Source organism: Alligator sinensis, unplaced genomic scaffold (assembly GCF_000455745.1).
Source record: "Alligator sinensis unplaced genomic scaffold, ASM45574v1 scaffold680_1, whole genome shotgun sequence".
Lineage (NCBI taxonomy): Eukaryota > Metazoa > Chordata > Crocodylia > Alligatoridae > Alligator > Alligator sinensis.
The window spans coordinates 810,678-830,256 of NW_005842508.1; the positions used below are offsets into that span (position 1 = coordinate 810,678).

General features: G+C 42.0%; 2 protein-coding genes across 4 annotated transcripts in view; both read left to right on the plus strand.

Moving 5' to 3' along the window:
• Nucleotides 1-3,733, plus strand: part of IL18RAP (interleukin 18 receptor accessory protein) — a 66,201-nt gene extending 62,468 nt beyond the window's left edge. Inside the window, exon 12 of the mRNA XM_006031516.3 lies at nt 3,311-3,733. Coding sequence (XP_006031578.3) covers nt 3,311-3,681 — 371 coding nt within the window. The 3' untranslated portion in view covers nt 3,682-3,733. The remainder of the gene's footprint in view (nt 1-3,310) is intronic.
• A 3,530-nt stretch (nt 3,734-7,263) lies between these two features.
• The window catches only part of SLC9A4 (solute carrier family 9 member A4), a 42,743-nt gene continuing 30,427 nt past the window's right edge, over nt 7,264-19,579 (plus strand). The window contains exons 1-3 of one of the 3 annotated variants that reach the window (XM_025213191.1): nt 7,873-8,000; nt 10,104-10,328; nt 11,024-11,487. In XM_025213191.1, the coding sequence (XP_025068976.1) occupies nt 11,056-11,487 (432 nt within the window). In that variant the 5' untranslated portion in view covers nt 7,873-8,000; nt 10,104-10,328; nt 11,024-11,055. Of the gene's footprint in view, nt 8,001-10,103; nt 10,329-10,998; nt 11,488-19,579 lie in introns of all 3 variants that reach the window. The other 2 variants (XM_025213190.1, XM_025213192.1) reach the window with 2 other exon arrangements.

The window sequence follows — 19,579 nt, forward strand, 5'->3', positions numbered from 1 at the left end:
GGGGGTGGGGAGAACTCCAGAGCTGCTCTTGCTCCAATCTGTCCACCCCACATGGGCAGCCAGGCTCAGCTTGGGACAGCAACAGTGGTGTCAGCAGGTGGGTTCCTCTTCTTTGCCCGGTCCATTGCCACCAGTGCTGCTAAAACCAGCTCCCTATGCAGCCCGGCTGGAGAAAAGCAGGAGCAGCTCTGGGGCTCCTCCCAGGGCAGACAGGTGGAGCAGCAGCAATGGCTGGAGAAGGAAAGGGATGTGCCACAGAGCATAGAAAGAAACAAAGGGAGAGCCAGAAGAAAGGAGGGGTGGAATTCTGTACCTCTGTACTGCCTGTTGCTGCTTCTGCACATCCCTTTACAAAGGGACAAAAAGTAAAAAATGATAACAATATATTCTAACACAAAAATATTTTGAAATATTTAATGTTGATGTTATTTTTACAACTTGATGTTATAATCTATAATAATGTAATACTCAATCTGTTTTTACTTTTCTGTACTTAATATGCCCACCAGCAATGAGATGTGAAATAGGTATGATACAGATGGAAAAGAGTCTTGGTGCAATCCTTCATCCTTGCTTGACTCCAGCTCTGATAATGAGCCATTATCCAAGCCATTGCTTAGGACAGTTTCTGTCATTTCATCATGAAGGAGTGTGATAGCAGCACATTTTAATGGGCATCCAAATCTCATGTTTGATTGAGCTCTATCTTTGATAGAGCCTCTCTGATTGAATCAAAGACCTTAATCAGGTTAATGAAGGCCATGTAAAGATCTCAGTGTTGCTTGTGGCACTTCTGCTGCAGCTAAAAAATCGTATCTACTGTACCTGAGTGACCTGAAAACACACGGGGATATGGGTAGAATCTACTCAGTGAGGAAGGTGAGTCTATTGAGGAGAAAGCAGGCGAGGATTTACCCAGCTATGGATAGGAGAACACTACCACAATAATATCTACAATATATTCTATCTCCTTCCTTGAATATTTTAATGATTTTTGGCTTCTGTCAGGACATTGTGAATCTGTTCGCATTACCAGGTTTTCCGAATAACAGTGCAGTTTGTGAAGAGAAGCTCTCTCACCTTGCTTATAAATTTCAGCTGGTATTCCATCAGGACTATACACTTTGTTATTTTCATCTACTGAGTGGCTTCTAAGGCCTCTTGATAAATTGGTGGATTTGCAAGGTAGTCCTAATGGGGTGTTGTGGAATGGCTTCAGTAATGTTGTCTTCGATCTAAGAACCCCAGTTCAGGAGCTCTTGCAATTGCTCTTTCCGTTATGTCTTGGTGGTGGAGCTGTCTTTCAAGAGTGTTATTCCATCTCAGTGTTACTGGATCTCAGAGAGAGGGCTTCTTGTGTGCTTGGGCCACAGGTGGCTTTGGTTATACTGAAGAATCTCCACAGGGCATGGCAAATTTTCAAATCTCTTTTGCTTTGTCCTCGCGCTACTTGTTCTTTCACCCTTGAATTTTTCTCTGGCTTTAATGTGGTTATAACTGTCTTGCTTCTGTTTGGAGTTCATGTCATGCTGCCATATTTTGAAGGCTCTCCTTATTTGTCACTGAGCGCTTGAATTGCCTTATCATTCTCATCAAACTAGTCTTGATGTTTCTTTATTGGAGAAGCCTAGGAATTCTTTGCATGCCAGTAGCTTTCTTGAGGCTCTCCTAGTGGTTAATGGCATGAAGATCATCAAGGAGGTTGGAGATGATCACTTTTAAATGCTCAATATTGAACCTCTTTCTTGATAGCTTCTTTTGTTTATGTTCTTGTTTTTGTGCAATGCAAATGGACACGATGATCTGTATCGGCCAATGATTTATTCAGCCTTCTGCTCAAAAAAGGAAGTCAAACAAAATCAGCACAGAAATTTTTGGCCAAACTTAATATTGGCATAGATTGACACAACTCCATTGATCTCTTTGGCCCATAATAAATATCTCTGAAGATACTCTACATAATTTGAATTTGTAATCAAATTAAAGAGATAAAGCATTTGCCTAACAGTTTTCCAAATGTCCGTATAGTTGGTTCTGCCAATTTTCAAAGGTAATATATTTTCAAACTTTTAAGACTTCTTTTTGAGAAAAAAATGTCATTTCAAGTATGTTTCATCAGCAGTTGCAACTTATACAAGCTTGTATTTAATCACTACATAAATGAATGAACTCTCAGAGAAATTGCCCAATGTGCTGAAGGAAGTAGTGGTGTTGATTCAGCAAAAGAAACTCTTTCTTTGCCTGCATGTTCTGCTGGAGGTAGTCTCTCTTGGATGAAACATAAATCAAAGTCATCAATTGGGGTGGTTGAAAATTGGAATTTTAATGGGACAGGAAGTTCCAATATTTCAAAATCTGTCTTCATTCTGTATCATTCTGAAAAGTCATCACTTTTTCTTTTCTTTTCTTTCTTTTTTTTTTGCGGAATGGAAAATTCTGAAAAATATTTAGAAATATTGAAACATTTGGTAATTTGGACATTCCTAAATCAAAATATTTTGTTTTTGTTTGGCTAAGTTTGCCATTGATCTGTGTTTCTCACAGCTGCAGCTGTAATTCCTGGGGCCTGAGATTCAAGGGCCTCATGCTCCCATTCTTTAATGGCCAGGCACAATGGATGCATTGGCATAATATACCATCAGTGCATGACTCTGGACAATGTGTCTCGTTTGTTCAGCCAAAAGGGAGAATATGGCAATATGGTGTAACATCAGAGATGCATATAGTCCTGCCACAAAGCCCAATTCATTGGAGAAAATAAGGGGAGGAAAAGTCACCTAAAGTAGAAATCCATGGGGAAGTCTGACAGCTCAGGTACAGTCAGATTAATTTTGAACTGACTCAAAGAAAACACCTGACTTAGCTCCACAAAAATGTTTTGGCTCATTTTCCTGATTATTCATTTCAGTAATATGAACCTTTTAATGAAAAAGGCTATACTTTCCGAAAGAAAAGAAAAGAAAAGAAAAGAAAAGACCAGAACAGAGAACTGTTCCAATCTGTATCTATTAAAGAGTCTGAAGCATCTGTCACAAAAGTCAGGATACTAGCTCAGGTGACACTGCCAAATGTACTTAAACAGTGACTTCTTTAATTCACCTGTGGTTTCATTTGTGTCTTCTTATTTTCTTGCCTCGAATTAAGGGGTTCACCTATGTGCTGTTTAAGACCTGCTGAGTTGTACCCAAATGCTGGATGCATTTCCAATATTGTTAATATGATTCCTCTATATTTATATTTGGTTTTTGAAAATGCATAAGGAGGCTGTTGGATAAGTAATACATTTCTAATCCCTACTTCTTTTTTTCAGCTTATACTGATGATGTTGTAACTGCTATTAAACAAAGCAGACGAACTATAATTATTTTGAGCCCCAGCTATGTCAATGGACCAAGCATTTTTGAACTGCAGGCAGCAGTGAGCTGTGCTTTAGAAGATAGCACAATAAAACTGGTTTTAATTAAGTTCCAGGCTTTCCAAGAGCCAGATTATTTACCTCCAGTAGTGAAGAAAGCTCTTCGGATTTTACCAGTGATTACCTGGAAGTCTTCTAACTGGACTACTCCAAACAAAAAATTCTGGAAAAATATACAATATTATATGCCGGTGAAGAATACTGAAGGGTTGGGGAAAAAACAGACTAAAGGTTTCCTCCAAAGGTTATTCAGCATGGATTATTAATAGCATAAATACCACTGAAGGAAGCCAGCAGACTTAGAAGAACTTCTTATATCATCAGACCACTACTATAAGATGTGGCTGTCATCTGACTCATTGATAAATCACTACAAAATAAAGTGAAAAGAACTCTTATGATGAGACATGCAAAAAGCTATTACTGCAAATGTATGGAACTTAGCACAGCTATGATATGGACTTGTATTTAATGTGTATATATATATATATTCAGATATATAATATTTATTTGTTTTAAGCTCATGTCCAGAAATCCTACAGGGGGTGAGCTCCCACCATTTTGTTAAATGCTGTACAAACATGAGGTAAAAGAGTATGCTAGAGGAGCTAACACTCCATGATGTCCTCAGAAAGCCAGATCTTCATTTAGAGGTAATTTGCACTGACTTTTGGGCTTTCTTATGTGGAAGAAGCTAAAACTGTAAATCCGTAGAGATGCGATCTCTTGAAGTACTCAGCATTTGCTTAGCTCTGCTGTATTAAAAGTCAATGGCCAAACTCCTGTTGACTTCATTGGAGTAATGCTGAGCATATTTGAAAGGTTCAACATTTCCCGAATAGACTGGGTAACACCTGGACTTGAATGAAAACAAGCTTACTGAAGCTTAGTTTAGGTAAAGGGAGAGAAAACTTGTAGGTTGGGGGAAGCAGCTAGAAAATATTCTAGGAAATCCTCAGCATTTAGGAATAAGCTTCTCCCATTCTACAGATGGGGAGAATCCCAGTCTCTGATCCACATATAACTTTGTTGAAAACTCAGTAAGGAGATTCTCCTGGAGTCTTCCTCTCCATAGAATCGCCCATAGGTGGATCTAGGATTTTGAAAAGGGAGTTACACATGGGGCACGTCCAGATCAGCGAACATATGCAGTATGCAGCACCACAGACCCATCTGCAGTGCCACACATCACACGTGCAGGCATCTCCCCACTGCTGATTTGCAGTGGGGGTGGGGGAGGCAATCCTGGTGTCAAATAAACCTGTGCTAGAAAAAAAGCAGGGTGGTGCCCCTGGTAGCAGTATGTGCCACCTGAAATCAGAGCCTGGCTGGCCAGAGCCACACTCTGGTTGCTGGCCAGGCTCTCTGTTGCTGGATTGTCACTGCTGGAGCCCTGGGAGGTCCCCAGGACCTGGGTAATACTGGTGGGGCCAGCCCAGGTGCCCCCTACCTCACCCAGGGCAACTTGCTGTGTGCCAGAGTATGCATGCACAGGCATTCTCCAGGGACAAGTAGCAGCGGCACAGTTATGTGCCGCTGCTATTTGTCCCTCTAGAAACACAGATGCGCGCATGTCTGGACGTACCCATAGATTTTTTATAGCACCAACTGGGTCTAATTAGATAGAAATATGGATTTGGGTATTAACATCTTACTGAAAATACTGGAGCTTGTACCACCTCACTGACATTTCCCTTTATGCACTGAACAAGACCAGAGACCAGCTGGAACGCTATTTTATGGTATCTGAACCCAGGCAGCCCGATCACTCTTTGAGTGAGGGAAAGAAAATTCTAACAAGTGTAAAATATTTTACTCATGCGGACACATACATATTATATTGACTTGATTCCCCTGTCCATCAGTCCCCTGAACTTGATAGGTACTATTGGTGGGCAGCAGCCAATATACAGTCAATCAGTTGTATAGTGCCAATAAGGCCATATACAAAAGACCATATTGTTACAGTTTGGAGACTCATCTTATTTCTGACCATTCCTGGCTTCCTCAAGCACAAGAATTTTCAGACATAGATTTCAAACAGATGCTCCTTTGGGATATAATCACATGATTCCCTACTCTCGGGTTATGTCTACATGAGACACTGGCCAAATAATACTGCACAGTAATGTGTCACAGCACTAACAGTGCTAATATGCTACTGCATAGTATTATTAGGCTAGTGTGCAGTAGCATCATTTAAAAGGTGTTTGCTGGCACTACTGCACAATAACTCTGGTTATTGCACATTGATTATACAAGTACCAAATAACTGCTCAGTAATCACTGTGTAGTAATGTCTTGTGTAGATGCATCCTTAGATGGGACCTTAGTCTGTAGTCCCAGGTTACTGTAATTACCTCAGCTGGCCTGTGTTATCTTCAGCACTGAAGTTCTGTTCTGTCCAAGAACTGTGACTGATGGTACCCACAGACCAAGCTGAAAGCTTTGCAAAAGCAAAAATTGTTTATTCAAAACCAAAGCATTTAAGAGAAAACATATTAAAACAACAAATAGTCTATACATGTGCCTAACCTCCTCTAACACTTACTTACTATTCCCTGCAAGCTGGGGAACATCCCAAATACCTCAGATACACCTGTGAGGCCTATTCCCTGTTCCATGTCAGTCTGTTCCACCAATACACAGCTTAGGCACAACTCATCCCTTCCTTTTTCTCCAGAGAGTCACTTCAAGCATTTAGTATCCCTTTGCTCTCTAGTCTCCTAGTTTTGGCCAAATAGCTGTGCAACTAGGCTGGAGGTTGCACATCTTCACAGGTAATAGCTTGACAATTCTCTTGTAATAGCCTTCAAATGTTTACCAAGAGCAGTTCTCTCTAGACCTATTGTGTTGCCTTTCCCCAATTAAGATATACTGAAAAATACCTAATTTCATTGGAATGCCTAATAATCCAATAAAGGTATGCAAGAATTCTACATAACTAATCAATCAATTACATACCATTTATACAGCTGGGCTACATTCATTTATTTAAGGCAAGAAAGGACCAATGAATGCCTTCATAACAGAGGCCATTTCATGTTATGCAGTTACTCATACATTCAACCAGATTACCCATATTGAAAAAACCTTCTAATCTTTATACAAACATACCCATCAAAGTATCCATCACTTTCCTGTTTTTTATAAGAATTTAATGTTTAATGAGAGTTTCATGAGGTTTGATAAGTGAATGCATGGGGAAATGATCCATGTACAACTATATTATTTATTGTGACTATTACAGATGTAAGCTCCTCACTTTCTTTGGATTGATCAGTGTTTTATTCCTTGAGGTGCCCTTCAAAACCAACAAGATTAGCGTTCAGTAAGGTACTACTTAATGTGAATGCAAGTGGCAGCACCAGGATCTTAGTAACTGTCAAAGAAAGAAATAGAAGAGTGTACAGCAGGACACTTTTCTTTTTATAACTGAACAGTGAAGGTGAATTTCCTGTTTCTGGAAGAAAGAAATATACCAAGATTGGTTCCAATAAGTGTTACACTGGTATATGTAAAATAAAAAAAAAAATTAAAATGCAAAAGGTACCACAGTGAGTTCCATTTAACAAGGGTTAATTTAAAGTGTTGTACCTATTTTTAAAGTGTTGTAAAGCTGTGAACTTCTGTTAAGTCCTGGCAATAAAATGTTTTAAATGGCGAAAAAGCAATTTCTATACACACCAGGAGTATGTTTTATGGAGCTATGAGAAACAGCAAAATTTAACTGAACAATATGTAATTTTTGTGATTCTCCACTAGATGTCTCTAAAGTAACTTTTGAAAGATACATTTATTTACATATGAAGTAAAGTATCAAGTGAGTCAGTACAAGTAAGTCAGATATTGGAGCTACCAAGGAGCATTGAGCATTTTGAATGCAGGAGGGAGCAAGGCAGGCCAGGACAAAGAGGTGTGGAGCAGGTAGTTCTACCTGTTCAGCATGCTGGGAAATGCACCCTCTGATTCTTTTTAGTCTTGTGACATTTCTTAAGGGTCTCCTGTCAACTTTTATCTACTCTTCTCTGTAGAAACAAAAGCAAGGACTCTTTTAGATGGAAAGAGACTTTATTCCTAAACAGCGGGAGGCTGCTGAGAGATTTTATTTGTATGTAAGGAGCCTGAAAATACCTGTGTCTTCATCTAAACTCCTGATCCTTCTGCAATTCAAAATAGAAAGGCACAGGGATATTGGGATTTTTAAAATGATAAGCAATTTTGTGGTGAAGTCCTGAAGATTTTGTCACTGCAAGCTGAAAATACCACATGCATCCACGTATACAGTAGATGCTACATATATAATAAAAGAAAATTTCAATCCTGACTATGGGCACTCATGTGCTAATATGTCAGAATCTTGTGAACTGGTTACTATTGATATTGACTCTGAAGTGTCCCTTTGCTGCTCCATTTTTGGATTTAGCCAAAATGAGCAGTGTCTCAACTCCACACTACGAACCCGAAGAGGCCGAGGACTCTTTGAGGGATGAGCGACTGCATGTTTTTAAAGTGAATTATTACTACGTGCAGATTCCCTGTGAAGTGACCCTTTGGATACTCCTTGCCTCCCTTGCAAAAATAGGTAAGTAAAAAATTTCCAGTTGGGGCATTTTTTGTTAAGGAAATACGTGAAAGAAAAAGGCAAAAAAAGTCCAACAGATTTATGCCCAGCCACATACATGAGGGAGTTAGAAATAATCGGGACTATTTGTTTTTGTAGGTCCTCTTCTCAGGAGGGAGATGCAGGGGAAAAACAGATGTCTTAGTTACTATGAAGCCAACAGGAATCCCAGAGAAAGAATAATGAAAAATAATAACTGCAACTCTAAAGCAAGACCTTTTTAGGGATACAATCAGCTGCTATCTGTCCCAGGGGAAACTCTAAATCTCCTCTTCACATAAGTAGAAAGCCCTGTTACATGTTGCAAAATTTAAGACCAATCGCTTGTACATGAAAGATGAAATATTGCATATGTAAACTGGGTTTATTTAATTGTGGGGAAGAAATTCTCCAGTTGGTGGGAACTGCAGGAAAGATTGCCTGGGAATTTTGGAAAAAAATGTTTACTATTTGACATAGTACAGAAGGAATTTTACAAGTAGGTCAGGAGGTAGTATTAATAGTCAGGGAGTAGATTAGGGGCCAACATTGCAGAAAAAATGTTAAATTCATCACATGAATATAAATGTATGTACACACTATTTGCACACATGCGTGCACACAGATGTGCATATTTACCTGTATGCCTGTTTGTCCACAAGTATAAATATGTGGGGAGAGAAAGACAATATTACTATGAGATATACTTAACATAAAACAAAAATTAATCATTGTAAGTCCTATACATAATAATTATTATTCTTTAAATTTTGACATATGAGCTCCTAAAAATAACAACTCAAAGTGTTATATAAATACATTATAAATGGTAGCTCCAAAGAGCTTATATATGATTTCTGAAAGTTTCCATGAAAGATTTGATAGAGGTGTCTTGTTGACTAAAACTAGCCTCAGATTATAGAGCCTTTGTGTCAAAGTCACCCAGTTGAGGGAGCAAAGACTGTTAATGCTGACAACTTCTGTCGTATGTGAAACTTGGGTCCCCTCTACATATTACATATATTATGTAATTATCTGGTTAATTGTGCAATTAATTTAGACCAGCTACATGTGCAAATTAACTGTCATGCCTTAAAAAGGTCCAACCAGCTTGGTGCAGACAGCAGTGTAGGTCCCAACTGTAACTCAGAATGATTTTTGAGTTACAACTTATCCCAGACCAAACAGAAGTTCACTGTTGGTTCAAGTGGGGAGGGGAATCTAGCTGCTGGCTGGGAACCTGGCTGCAATGGCCAGGACTCTGCGAGTGCTTACTGTTTTCAGAATGGGAGGGGGGAAAGGGACCAGAGGGAGTTGGTTCTTGGGGCTCCCCCGAGGGTGCTGAAGGGTGGGGTGGGTGAATTTGAGCCCCACCCCCACCTTGGGGGTGCTCCAATACACCCACTCCACCCTTCAGGGGGGCTGAAACCCCCCCAGACTGAACTCTCTCTTCCCCTCCTCCCATTCTGAAAACAGCAACAGGCTGGGAGCTCCAGACACAAGTTATAAAAGTTGCTACACTTTGAAATGTCTTTATCTGATACCTCATGCAATGAGTGGTCAGGTTTTCACCTGATCAACCATTGTTAAAGATGTCTGCAGCCATGCACTTGTGTTTGGTCATAGCTATAAACTGCTTTCTGCAGCCAAATTAAGTGAAAATTGTTACTTTTGTTTGTATCCAAAGTTAGAGCGGGAAAACATGTAATAACTTCATAGCTAGTTTCTATCCAGCTTTAATTTGAATGTGTTGCATAGCTATGTCCCATCAACTGATGGGGTCCCCAGCCACAGGGGTGTCCCATGGTCTGCTGCACCTGGGAGTCCTGCACCTAATGGGATTCCCAGCCATGGCAGTGCAAGATTCTGCCTTTGTTTTTGTCCAGTTTGAGGATGGGAAAAATTGTAATAAAAAAAAAACTTTCATGGGGTAAAAAAAAATATTTTCCAGTTCTCTTGCAAATAGCTCATTTGCTGCCATTTAATTTCTATGGCTGTATACTGTTTAAATCAGAAGTAGAAATTAGTAAAACCGTGGTCATAAAGATGTTATTTTTGTTTTTTCAAAAATCACCTGTTTTTCAGGTTGTATGAATCGCTGATAGGCCCTGATATCTTAGCAGTATAGTAATATCTCAGAGCACTGATTCTCAACCAGCATGACCCAGAACCTTTGAATAGTGCTGAGAGCTGTGAGAAGATAAGCGAAGTGTGGGGAGATTGGCAGATAAGTAAAGCAGAGAAGCACAGGCTGAGGCTTGTCTCTGCCCGGTCAATCCCCATCCCCACTGCCAGCCTCTGTGCAAGGAGGTAAGCACCATAATATATAAATTAGTTTTTGAAATGGGGTACCACAAGTCAAAAAGCTTTTGGAGAGGTGCCTCAAATCCAATGAGGGGTGTCTCAAGTCCAAGAAAGGTTGAGAAACCCCGTCTTAGACTAATGTTTATATAGATTAAGGCTGCAAAACTATGTCACTGGGTTTATAATTGTATAGTTGTCTCACTTGTAGTATAGTAAATCAGAAATAAGTCTACGGAGGCTTTTGGGGAGAATAACTGTTATTCACTTTGTGAATTCAGGTTTGTGCAGTGCCCACTCTAAAGGTTCTTTGACCTGGCTGAGTGTTTAGGAGCTACCCTACTGTAAATGTTAAATAAGAATGATGGCATGAATGGATTTGCAATAGTGTATAACTTGGGGAAGTGAGAGCAGATTCAGATCCATGTGATGAAGATAACATTCAAAAACAGGGCCTATTCTGGAACTCATTGGCAAAAAACTCTTTAACTTTAGAGGGATAATGACTAGGTCCAGAGCATAAATGACATGGTATGTTAACACTACAGTCTTTAGTGCAGTAGAGGGAGACATTAAAAGACCTAGCTTGGATACAGGACATTCCAAGTTAGGGGAAACACCTCTGTATGAGCTCAGAAACAATAGACAATATGGCAATATGTAAACCTTTTCATTTCAGATAAATTTTCCATGTTTTATTCAAGGTTTCCATCTCTACCACCGACTACCCAGGCTCATGCCAGAAAGCTGCCTCCAGATTGCTGTTGGGGTACTAGTTGGAGCAATCATTTTTGGCACTGATCACAAATCCCCACCAGTTATGAATACAAACATTTACTTCCTATATCTCCTCCCACCAATTGTCCTGAAGGAAGGCTATTTTATGCCAACTCGCCCTTTTTTTGAAAATATTGGGTCCATTCTGTGGTGGTCTGTGCTGGGCGCCCTCCTGAATGCATTTGGGATTGGTCTCTCTCTCTATGCGATCTGCCAGATTGAAGCTTTTGGTCTTACTGATGTTGACCTGCTGCAGAATTTGCTCTTTGGTAGCATGATTTCAGCTGTGGATCCCGTGGCTGCACTGGCTGTTTTTGAAGAGGCATCGGTTAATGAGCAGCTTTACATGATGATCTTTGGAGAGTCACTGCTCAACGATGGAATAACTGTGGTGAGTTGGTTTGTGCAATTAATTTTCCTCCCTTGGCAGACATTGAAGTTTTTTTAGCTGTAGAGTTATTTGGCTTGATTTTCTTTTGACTTGCACCAGCAGGGACCAGAAATGGCTCCACTGAAATCCATGGAAATATAATAAATGAATAAGAAGTGTATTTTTTTATATTGCAGAATCAGGGATTAGGTCCCTATTGTCCTAGGAATCATACATGCATAACACACAAAGCTTGTGTGAAACAGAAGGGGGGAAGCAACGTTGTTATAGAAAGATTAGAAGTGAAAGGAGAATCAGGCCCCAATCATTCTATAGTAAACCCACCAGTGAGGCCAAAGGCTTCCATAAGGTGAATGGCAACTCTGTCATTAGCTTCAGTGCTTAGGGTATAAACTGCATCACTGGAGGTATACTGGATAAGGAAATAAAAGAAAATTTCTGCTCCAAGCAACTTAAGGTATGTCTATATTGTACAGTTCAGTGCCTTTTAGAGGCACCTCAGCTAGCTCCGAATCATTTAGCTTGGGTAACTGGCTGTATATTGCTGCTGCATTAGAGTAGTGTACTGCTCTATTAACTTGCTCTGACCTTGATATTTCCCTCTCTCCTCTTACAATAATTGGACAGTACATGCATCACCGTTGCAGAACCAACTATGTCTTAGACTCCTTTAGTCTCTCTCTAGTGTACCCAACTAGATTCCAGCATCGGATTCTGGATGGAATCATGGGCTGTGTCCAGGCGAGCAGTGGCGTGAGCTTGCATTGGCACAAATAATAGCAGAAACAAATTTGTGCCTCTACTTTGTGCCACAGCACATGCCCGTGCTATTTGTTGTGGGCCATGCCCAGCTCCTGCAGCTCTGGCTCTGGGTCTGGCTCCAGCTTCTGGCTGAGCTCCATGTGCTTGGGGCAGGGGAGAGGGGAACTGGCTGTGCTGAGGCATGCTGAGCTCCAGTGGGTGCTGGTTGGGATGCAGTGTGTCTTGAGACAGGAGTAGGCAGCCCTGGGCTGGTGCTCTCTGTCTCTGCCTCCCTGCGCGAGGGGGATCTTCAGCATGCACAGACGAAGGACCAGGCTGCCCAGGACTACCTACTGCCCCATCTCCATGTGCCCACCCTCTACCCGGCTGGCTAGGGTGGAGGGTGCCTCAGCACAAGGGCTGCCTGCCAGCTAGCCCCATGCTGAGCCACCCCGTGTCCCAGCCAGCCCCCTGGGCTGCTTGTTCCCCCATCTCTGCATTTGTCCTGGCACCCATTATTTTCATATGTTTTGCATCACTTCTTCTTCTGTTTTTTTTTTTGTTTGTTTGTTTGTTTTTTTGCTACCAGAAAATCCTGGTAGCCAATTTTGTGCCCCCCACCCCAAATCATCACGCTCCCCCTGCAAATTAGCAGCCCCATGCATGGTTTAACGTGCAACATGTGTGATTTATGATGCCACAAACCACGTGTGCCTGCACGTCTGGACTTGCCCATGGTGTGCATACCCTTGAAAACTGAATAGTTACAGTACAATCTTTTAGCTCCTAATTGTATTGATGACAGGTCCAGCTTAGTTTTAGCACCTGCATGAGTTTCCCATTGAGAGCCTGCATCAACATCTATTTGCAGTGATATAGAAACATAGACTTCAGAGTAAAACATTATTTATTTGTTGCTCAAAAACACAAAGTATGTAGAGCAAGGGGAATAAAACAGTAGTCTCCCTCCAACCCCCGCACACACATGTATTGCACCTTTAAAAGTCTCTCTCAGCCTATCTAACCCTATCTCTGGCAGGGGAAATGGCCTGTCCTCCATACATCACCTTTATCTTGATCAATCAGTTAGCTTCAGTGATACCCTAGAAACAGGAATTTGATTAGTGATATATTTGATGGGATGAACTACATAGGTAGGAGACATATTAAACAATCTTTGGGGCATAAAATGATGCCCTAGACAGCCTCTCTGGCTCACTCAACCACTATCTCTTCTTTGCGGTTTAAAATCCCCTTTGTCTTGAAACTGGAGATGAGTAAACCATCCTAGCTTGAATGGAGCCAGATAGGTAGTTTCTTCCCCACTGATAGTGCAAATATTGTTGTCTCAACTTGATAGTGTTTACCTCAGGTGTCTTATCTTATCATTTCCTATGGGTTTCTCTCTTAACAGCTGTCTTTCAGTTAACTATGCACTCAGGCAGGATAATGTCACAGAGATAAACTGAGGCACACAAGAAGTATATAAAACAACACAGCTGTTTCCCAGTTCTTCACAACATGTTTATCAAGTTGAATGAACATTTTTGAAGGAAAACTTTTTAAGAAATGTGTCTGCATTTTGTGCTGGATGCCGCACTCTACAGCTAGTCACTTAAGTGGGCAAAATCTCCCAAAATCAATAGATTGTGTTGTCAGAATAATGGCTTTGAACTTATTCCTATTTAAGGGAATGGAGGCCAAACTGTGGTCACCTTACTCATGTGAGCATTCTCATTAGCTTCAGAAGAATTATGTCTATAATTAAGTTGAGGAGGCTGAAGATCTCTCACAACCTATTGCTCTATTGCTTGTTATGAGCTGGGTATTTGCAAGAGAATTGTGTATACAGAGAAAGGAGAGGTGAAATCAGTTCATTTCAGGCCTAAACTCAATCAGGATCCATAAACTAGGTTTTCTTTTACCTGTCTCCTGTCAAGTTCTTCATCTGGCAGGCAGGCTCTGAGATTTCCTAACAGAATGGGCTCCACACACAATGCAATTGTAACCATCACTTCCTTTTAAAACAATAGTGGTGATTGTGGTCCACCCTCACTTCTGTGGCAGCTTAGCAATGACAGCACTCAGCCAGCTTCCTGCTCAACTCACTGTTTTTTTTGGTTCCCATTCCCAGGGAGCCTAGGTACTGAACTCTGAATTCAAGATTTCCCTGGAATCTGGCTTGGGCCTTTGCAATGTTAATTGCCATTAAAAGAATTATAGGCAATTATAATTTATGGAATAGAAAGAATACCCTGTGACTCAGGTAGACAGCACATACTCACAACCATTCTTCCAGTGATAATTGGTAGCTAACACAATCACTGTTCTTCCAGTGAATAATCCATAGCTTTTGCATAGAACAGTTCTTTAATGAGTACACAAAGCAAACATGCACATGCAATGGACAACTCAGAAACAGGAAAAGGGCAAATTCAATGAGTAAGTTACTTGCTGAATATAGTTTTTCCAGCCATACTTTCAGCAGTGCCCAGCACTTTGTATTAACAACATGCACCTTTCAAAATTGTAGAAAGAGGATGTGGTCAGTGGAGGAAGAGTAGTAGAGAATGGTTACTGTACCTTAATTTGTATCAATTTACATACATTCATCCAGTCTTTAAAAGATCTGCTACTGAGGTTAATTCCATACTTTGCAGTTTGGAAAACCCTTACTTTTGTACCAGCTGGAACAATCACTGTGTTTGGTGTGTCACCCAGTAATTTTGACATTGAGGCTCTCAGACAATCTATGACACCGTATGATAATTTGAAGTTATAGGAAGCAGATTAAGGATAGATAATATCCAGGCAATAAGATTTCCATTTTAATGTGCCTGAACCTGGTCCAGTCATGGTCCACCCATGACTGGACCACGGGTATAGATGGCTATACCCTGTACAGGAGGGATCGTGTAGAGAAAAGGGACGGGGGTGTAGCTCTCTATGTTAAGGAAAGCTACACGTCCCTGCAAGCCGATATTGGCGACCAGGGTGGATGGCTGGAGACCCTCTGGGTTAAAATCCGTGGGGAACACGGCACAGGGGACACAATGGTGGGAGTCTATTACAGACCTCCCACCCAAAGTCCTGAGCTTGACCAGGAGTTTGCCCAGGAACTGGCTGAGGCAGCTTGCTCCAGGACCATGGTTGTCATGGGTGACTTCAATTACCCAGACATCTCGTGGGAGGATCGCTCAGCAAAATCTGAGCGGTTGTAGAGCTTCCTCTCGTGCGTGGATGACCTCTACCTGACTCAAGAAGTCTATGGGCCAACGAGAGGCAAAGCGCTGCTCGACCTGGTACTGGCTACTGGGGGTGACCTAGTCGGCGACCTAGTGATCGATGGGAAGCTGGGTGACAGCGACCATGAGCTGATCACCTTCACCATCCGCCGAAAAGCTGGCAAGTCGGTCAGCAACGCGCAAGTCCTTGACTTCAGGAAAGCCGACTTTGATAAGCTCAGGAGGCTTGTCAGTGAGGCCCTAAGGGACCGTGACCACAGGGAGAGGGGAGTTCAAGAGGAGTGGTTGCTCCTCAAGGGAGCGATCCTCAATGCACAAACTAAGTCTATTCCATCTCGGAGGAAAGGCAGCAAGAGGGCACAGCAGCCCCCCTGGCTCTCCAGGGACCTAGCAGATCTCCTGAGGCTAAAAAGAAAGGCCTACAAAGGGTGGAGGATGGGAGTCACCTCCTGATAACTGACGCCCAGGAAAAAGCCAACCTATTAAATAGGTACTTTGCGTCAGTCTTTCATCAGTCCCATGGGACGCCCATGCCCGCTACAGGGCCGGGAAGTCCGGGTGAGGGTGATCCCCTGCCCTCCATTAATGCTGACTTTCTGAAGGAACATCTTGAGAAGCTGGATACCTTCAAGTCAGCTGGCCCTGACAATCTTCACCCCAGGGTACTCAAGGAGCTGGCGAGCATCATAGCCCAGCCTCTAGCACGGATCTTTGAAAACTCTTGGCGCTCTGGTGTAGTGCCCGAAGACTGGAAGAAGGCCAATGTGGTGCCTATCTTCAAGAAAGGGAGGAAAGTGGATCCGGCTAACTATAGGCCCATCAGCCTGACTTCTATCCCGGGGAAGATCTTAGAAAAGTTTATTAAAGAGGCCATCCTTAATGGACTGGCCGACGTCAACATCTTAAGGGATAGCCAGCACGGGTTTGTTGCGGGTAGGTCTTGCTTGACCAATCTCATTTCCTTCTACGACCAGGTGACCTATCACCTGGACAAGGGAGAAGAGATTGATGTCATATATCTTGACTTCAAAAAAGCCTTCGATCTGGTGTCCCATGATCGCCTCTTGGAGAAACTGGCCAATTGTCGCCTTGGGTCCTCCACGATCCGCTGGCTGGAAAATTGGCTCCGGGGTCGGACCCAGAGGGTAGTAATCGATGGAAGTCACTCATCGTGGTGTCCTGTGACCAGTGGGGTCCCCCAAGGCTCTGTCCTTGGACCCATACTGTTCAACATCTTCATTAATGATGTGGACACTGGAGTCAGAAGCGGACTGGCCAAGTTCGCCGATGACACCAAACTTTGGGGCAAAGCATCCACACCAGAAGACAGGCAGGTTATCCAGGCTGACCTGGACAGGCTCAGCAAGTGGGCGGACGAGAATCTGATGGTGTTCAACGCTGATAAATGCAAGGTTCTCCACCTTGGGAAAAAAAACCCGCAGCATCCGTATAGGCTCTGCAGTGCTATGTTGGCTAGCACTATGGAAGAAAGAGACTTGGGGGTCATCATTGACCACAAGATGAACATGAGCCTGCAATGCGATGCGGCGGCTAGTAAAGCGACCAAAACGCTGGCTTTCATCCATAGATGCTTCTCAAGCAAATCCCGGGACGTCATTCTCCCCCTGTACTCGGCCATAGTGAGGCCGCAGCTGGAGTACTGTGTCCAGTTTTGGGCTCCACAATTCAAAAAGGATGTGGAGAAGCTTGAGAGAGTTCAGAGAAGAGCCATGCGCATGATCAGAGGTCAGGGAAGCAGACCCTACGATGACAGGCTGAGAGCCCTGGGGCTCTTTAGCCTGAAAAAGCGCAGGCTCAGGGGTGATCTGATGGCCACCTACAAGTTTATCAGGGGTGACCACCAGTATCTAGGGGAACGTTTGTTCACCAGAGCGCCCCAAGGGATGACGACGTCGAATGGTCACAAAGTACTTCAAGATCATTTCAGGCTGGAAATAAGGAAGAATTTCTTTACTGTCCGAGCCCCCAAGGTCTGGAACAGCCTGCCACCGGAGGTGGTTCAAGCGCCTTCATTGAACACCTTCAAGATGAAACTGGATGCTTATCTTGCTGGGATCCTATGACCCCAGCTGACTTCCTGCCCTTTGGGCAGGGGGCTGGACTCGATGATCTTCCGAGGTCCCTTCCAGCCCTAATGTCTATGAAATCTATGAAATCTATGAAAAACCTTCCATCTGCAAATATCAACCTCAGACTTATTAAACAACCCCCTTAAATGAGTTAGAGAATGAAAGACTAAAGAACCCAGGAGATATGAAGCACATTGGGCCTGTGTCTTGCAGGAGTGTCTCTGGAAAGAATACTTTCTGGGCAAGCATTGTGACGACTTTTTGTCTTTAGATATGGTTTTTTCAAACTTACTTTAAAAGATTTACATGAATTGAATGTGGCTGAGATCTAATGATAACAGGCATCATATGACTTATTACTAGCCAAGAATATTAGCAAAATTAATATTAATATCAATATCTGAGAGACCCAAGACTGAGCCATCCCAAGTGGCACCATGATGTATGAAAATAGTTGATCATTTTGAGCAAACCTGCCTTGCTACAACATGAGACAAAGGTGAAGATCAGTGACCCAGTATCACCAAGATCTGCTCCTTCCTCTCAGAACTGTTTGCCACATCTACAATCAAACATATAGATCTTGAATCAGCATCTTCAGTCCTCTTAAGAATCACCAATTATTTCCATTTTACTGGAAGATTGTCATCCTCATAACTGCCAATGACAATGATTAACAACTGTCTGCGATTTGTAATGGTACTGATAAACTCATATTAAATTGTTGCCAACTTTCCCTGCTACTTAAAAATGTAGCAGTGAAAATTCCTTAATATTTTTCATTATGATCTTTTTCAGAACAAGGGTTATTTGGAAATATGGTGATACAGTGGCTGATTTATGAGTAATAAAAGTTAGTGTTACAGACCCGAGGAGCATCTTGACAAGCATGCACATGTAGAGGTGTGTGTTTACTGTGGGACAACTAGCAGCAGCACGTATTTGTGGTGCTGCTATTTGTCCTGGGCATGGCCCTGCACACATACTGTGGCACACAGCAAGTAGACCCAGGTGGAGTAAGGGAGGCACACGGCCTTACCTGGCTTTCTGGGAGGCCTTCTGGGGCAGCAGCAGCAGTGAACCAGCCACTCAGAGACTGGCCAGCAGCAAAAACATGGCTCTGGTCAGCCAGGGTCTGTTTTTCTGTGGCGCACATTGCTGCCATATGCACTACACAGCATTTTTCACCAGCTTTTTTTTTGACACGGGGATCTCCTGTTATCAGAAAAACTCATTGTGCTGCAGATTAGTAGTGTAGCAAACTGGTGTATGTGGTCAGCATATGGTTGGCAGTGTCTCAAAGGGATTTGAGGTACCACAAACCTTATGTGTGTGCTCATCAGGATGTGCCCCCAATGTATGTATTGGGCCAAGCAGGTTTTAAAACTCTTTCAAAAAATAAATGGATTACTTTTTTAAACGCTTAAAGTTGAAATCATTAGCAACTTTTAAAATGCCAACTTTGAAAACAAGTGAAACTTCATTAAAATAGAATATATAGGAAAATGGAAGGCACAGAGGAGTTGATGGGTTTGGACCAGCACAAATGGAATGATTAATAACCATATCAGAACAGAAATCAAAAAATGAATGAAAACGACCAATGAAAATAAAAAATGAACAACCCATGACTTCTAGCAAAGCTGGAAATTAGTAATATAACTGCTGTTGTTTAGTTATCTGGATTATCAAAACTATAGAGCAAATTCTAGTCTTAATCTAGCTCTAAAGCGTCAAAGAGATTTTTTATAAGTAAAAAAAAATCAACCCAGTATTTTCAAATCATTGAAAAATATTTTGCTAGTAAGAACACAGTTGTGGCAGGCATCTACTAAATCAGTTATATCAATGTCTATTATAAGTATTATAACAGACTCAAGCATTTGTTAAATAAGAATTATGATAGAAGTTGAACAATAATGAGTTGGGCATTTATCTATATCTGGTATGAGGCTTGGCTTCTGTTCTGCTCTATTGCATTTTACATTCTCTAGACCACACTGAAAGCATTATCAA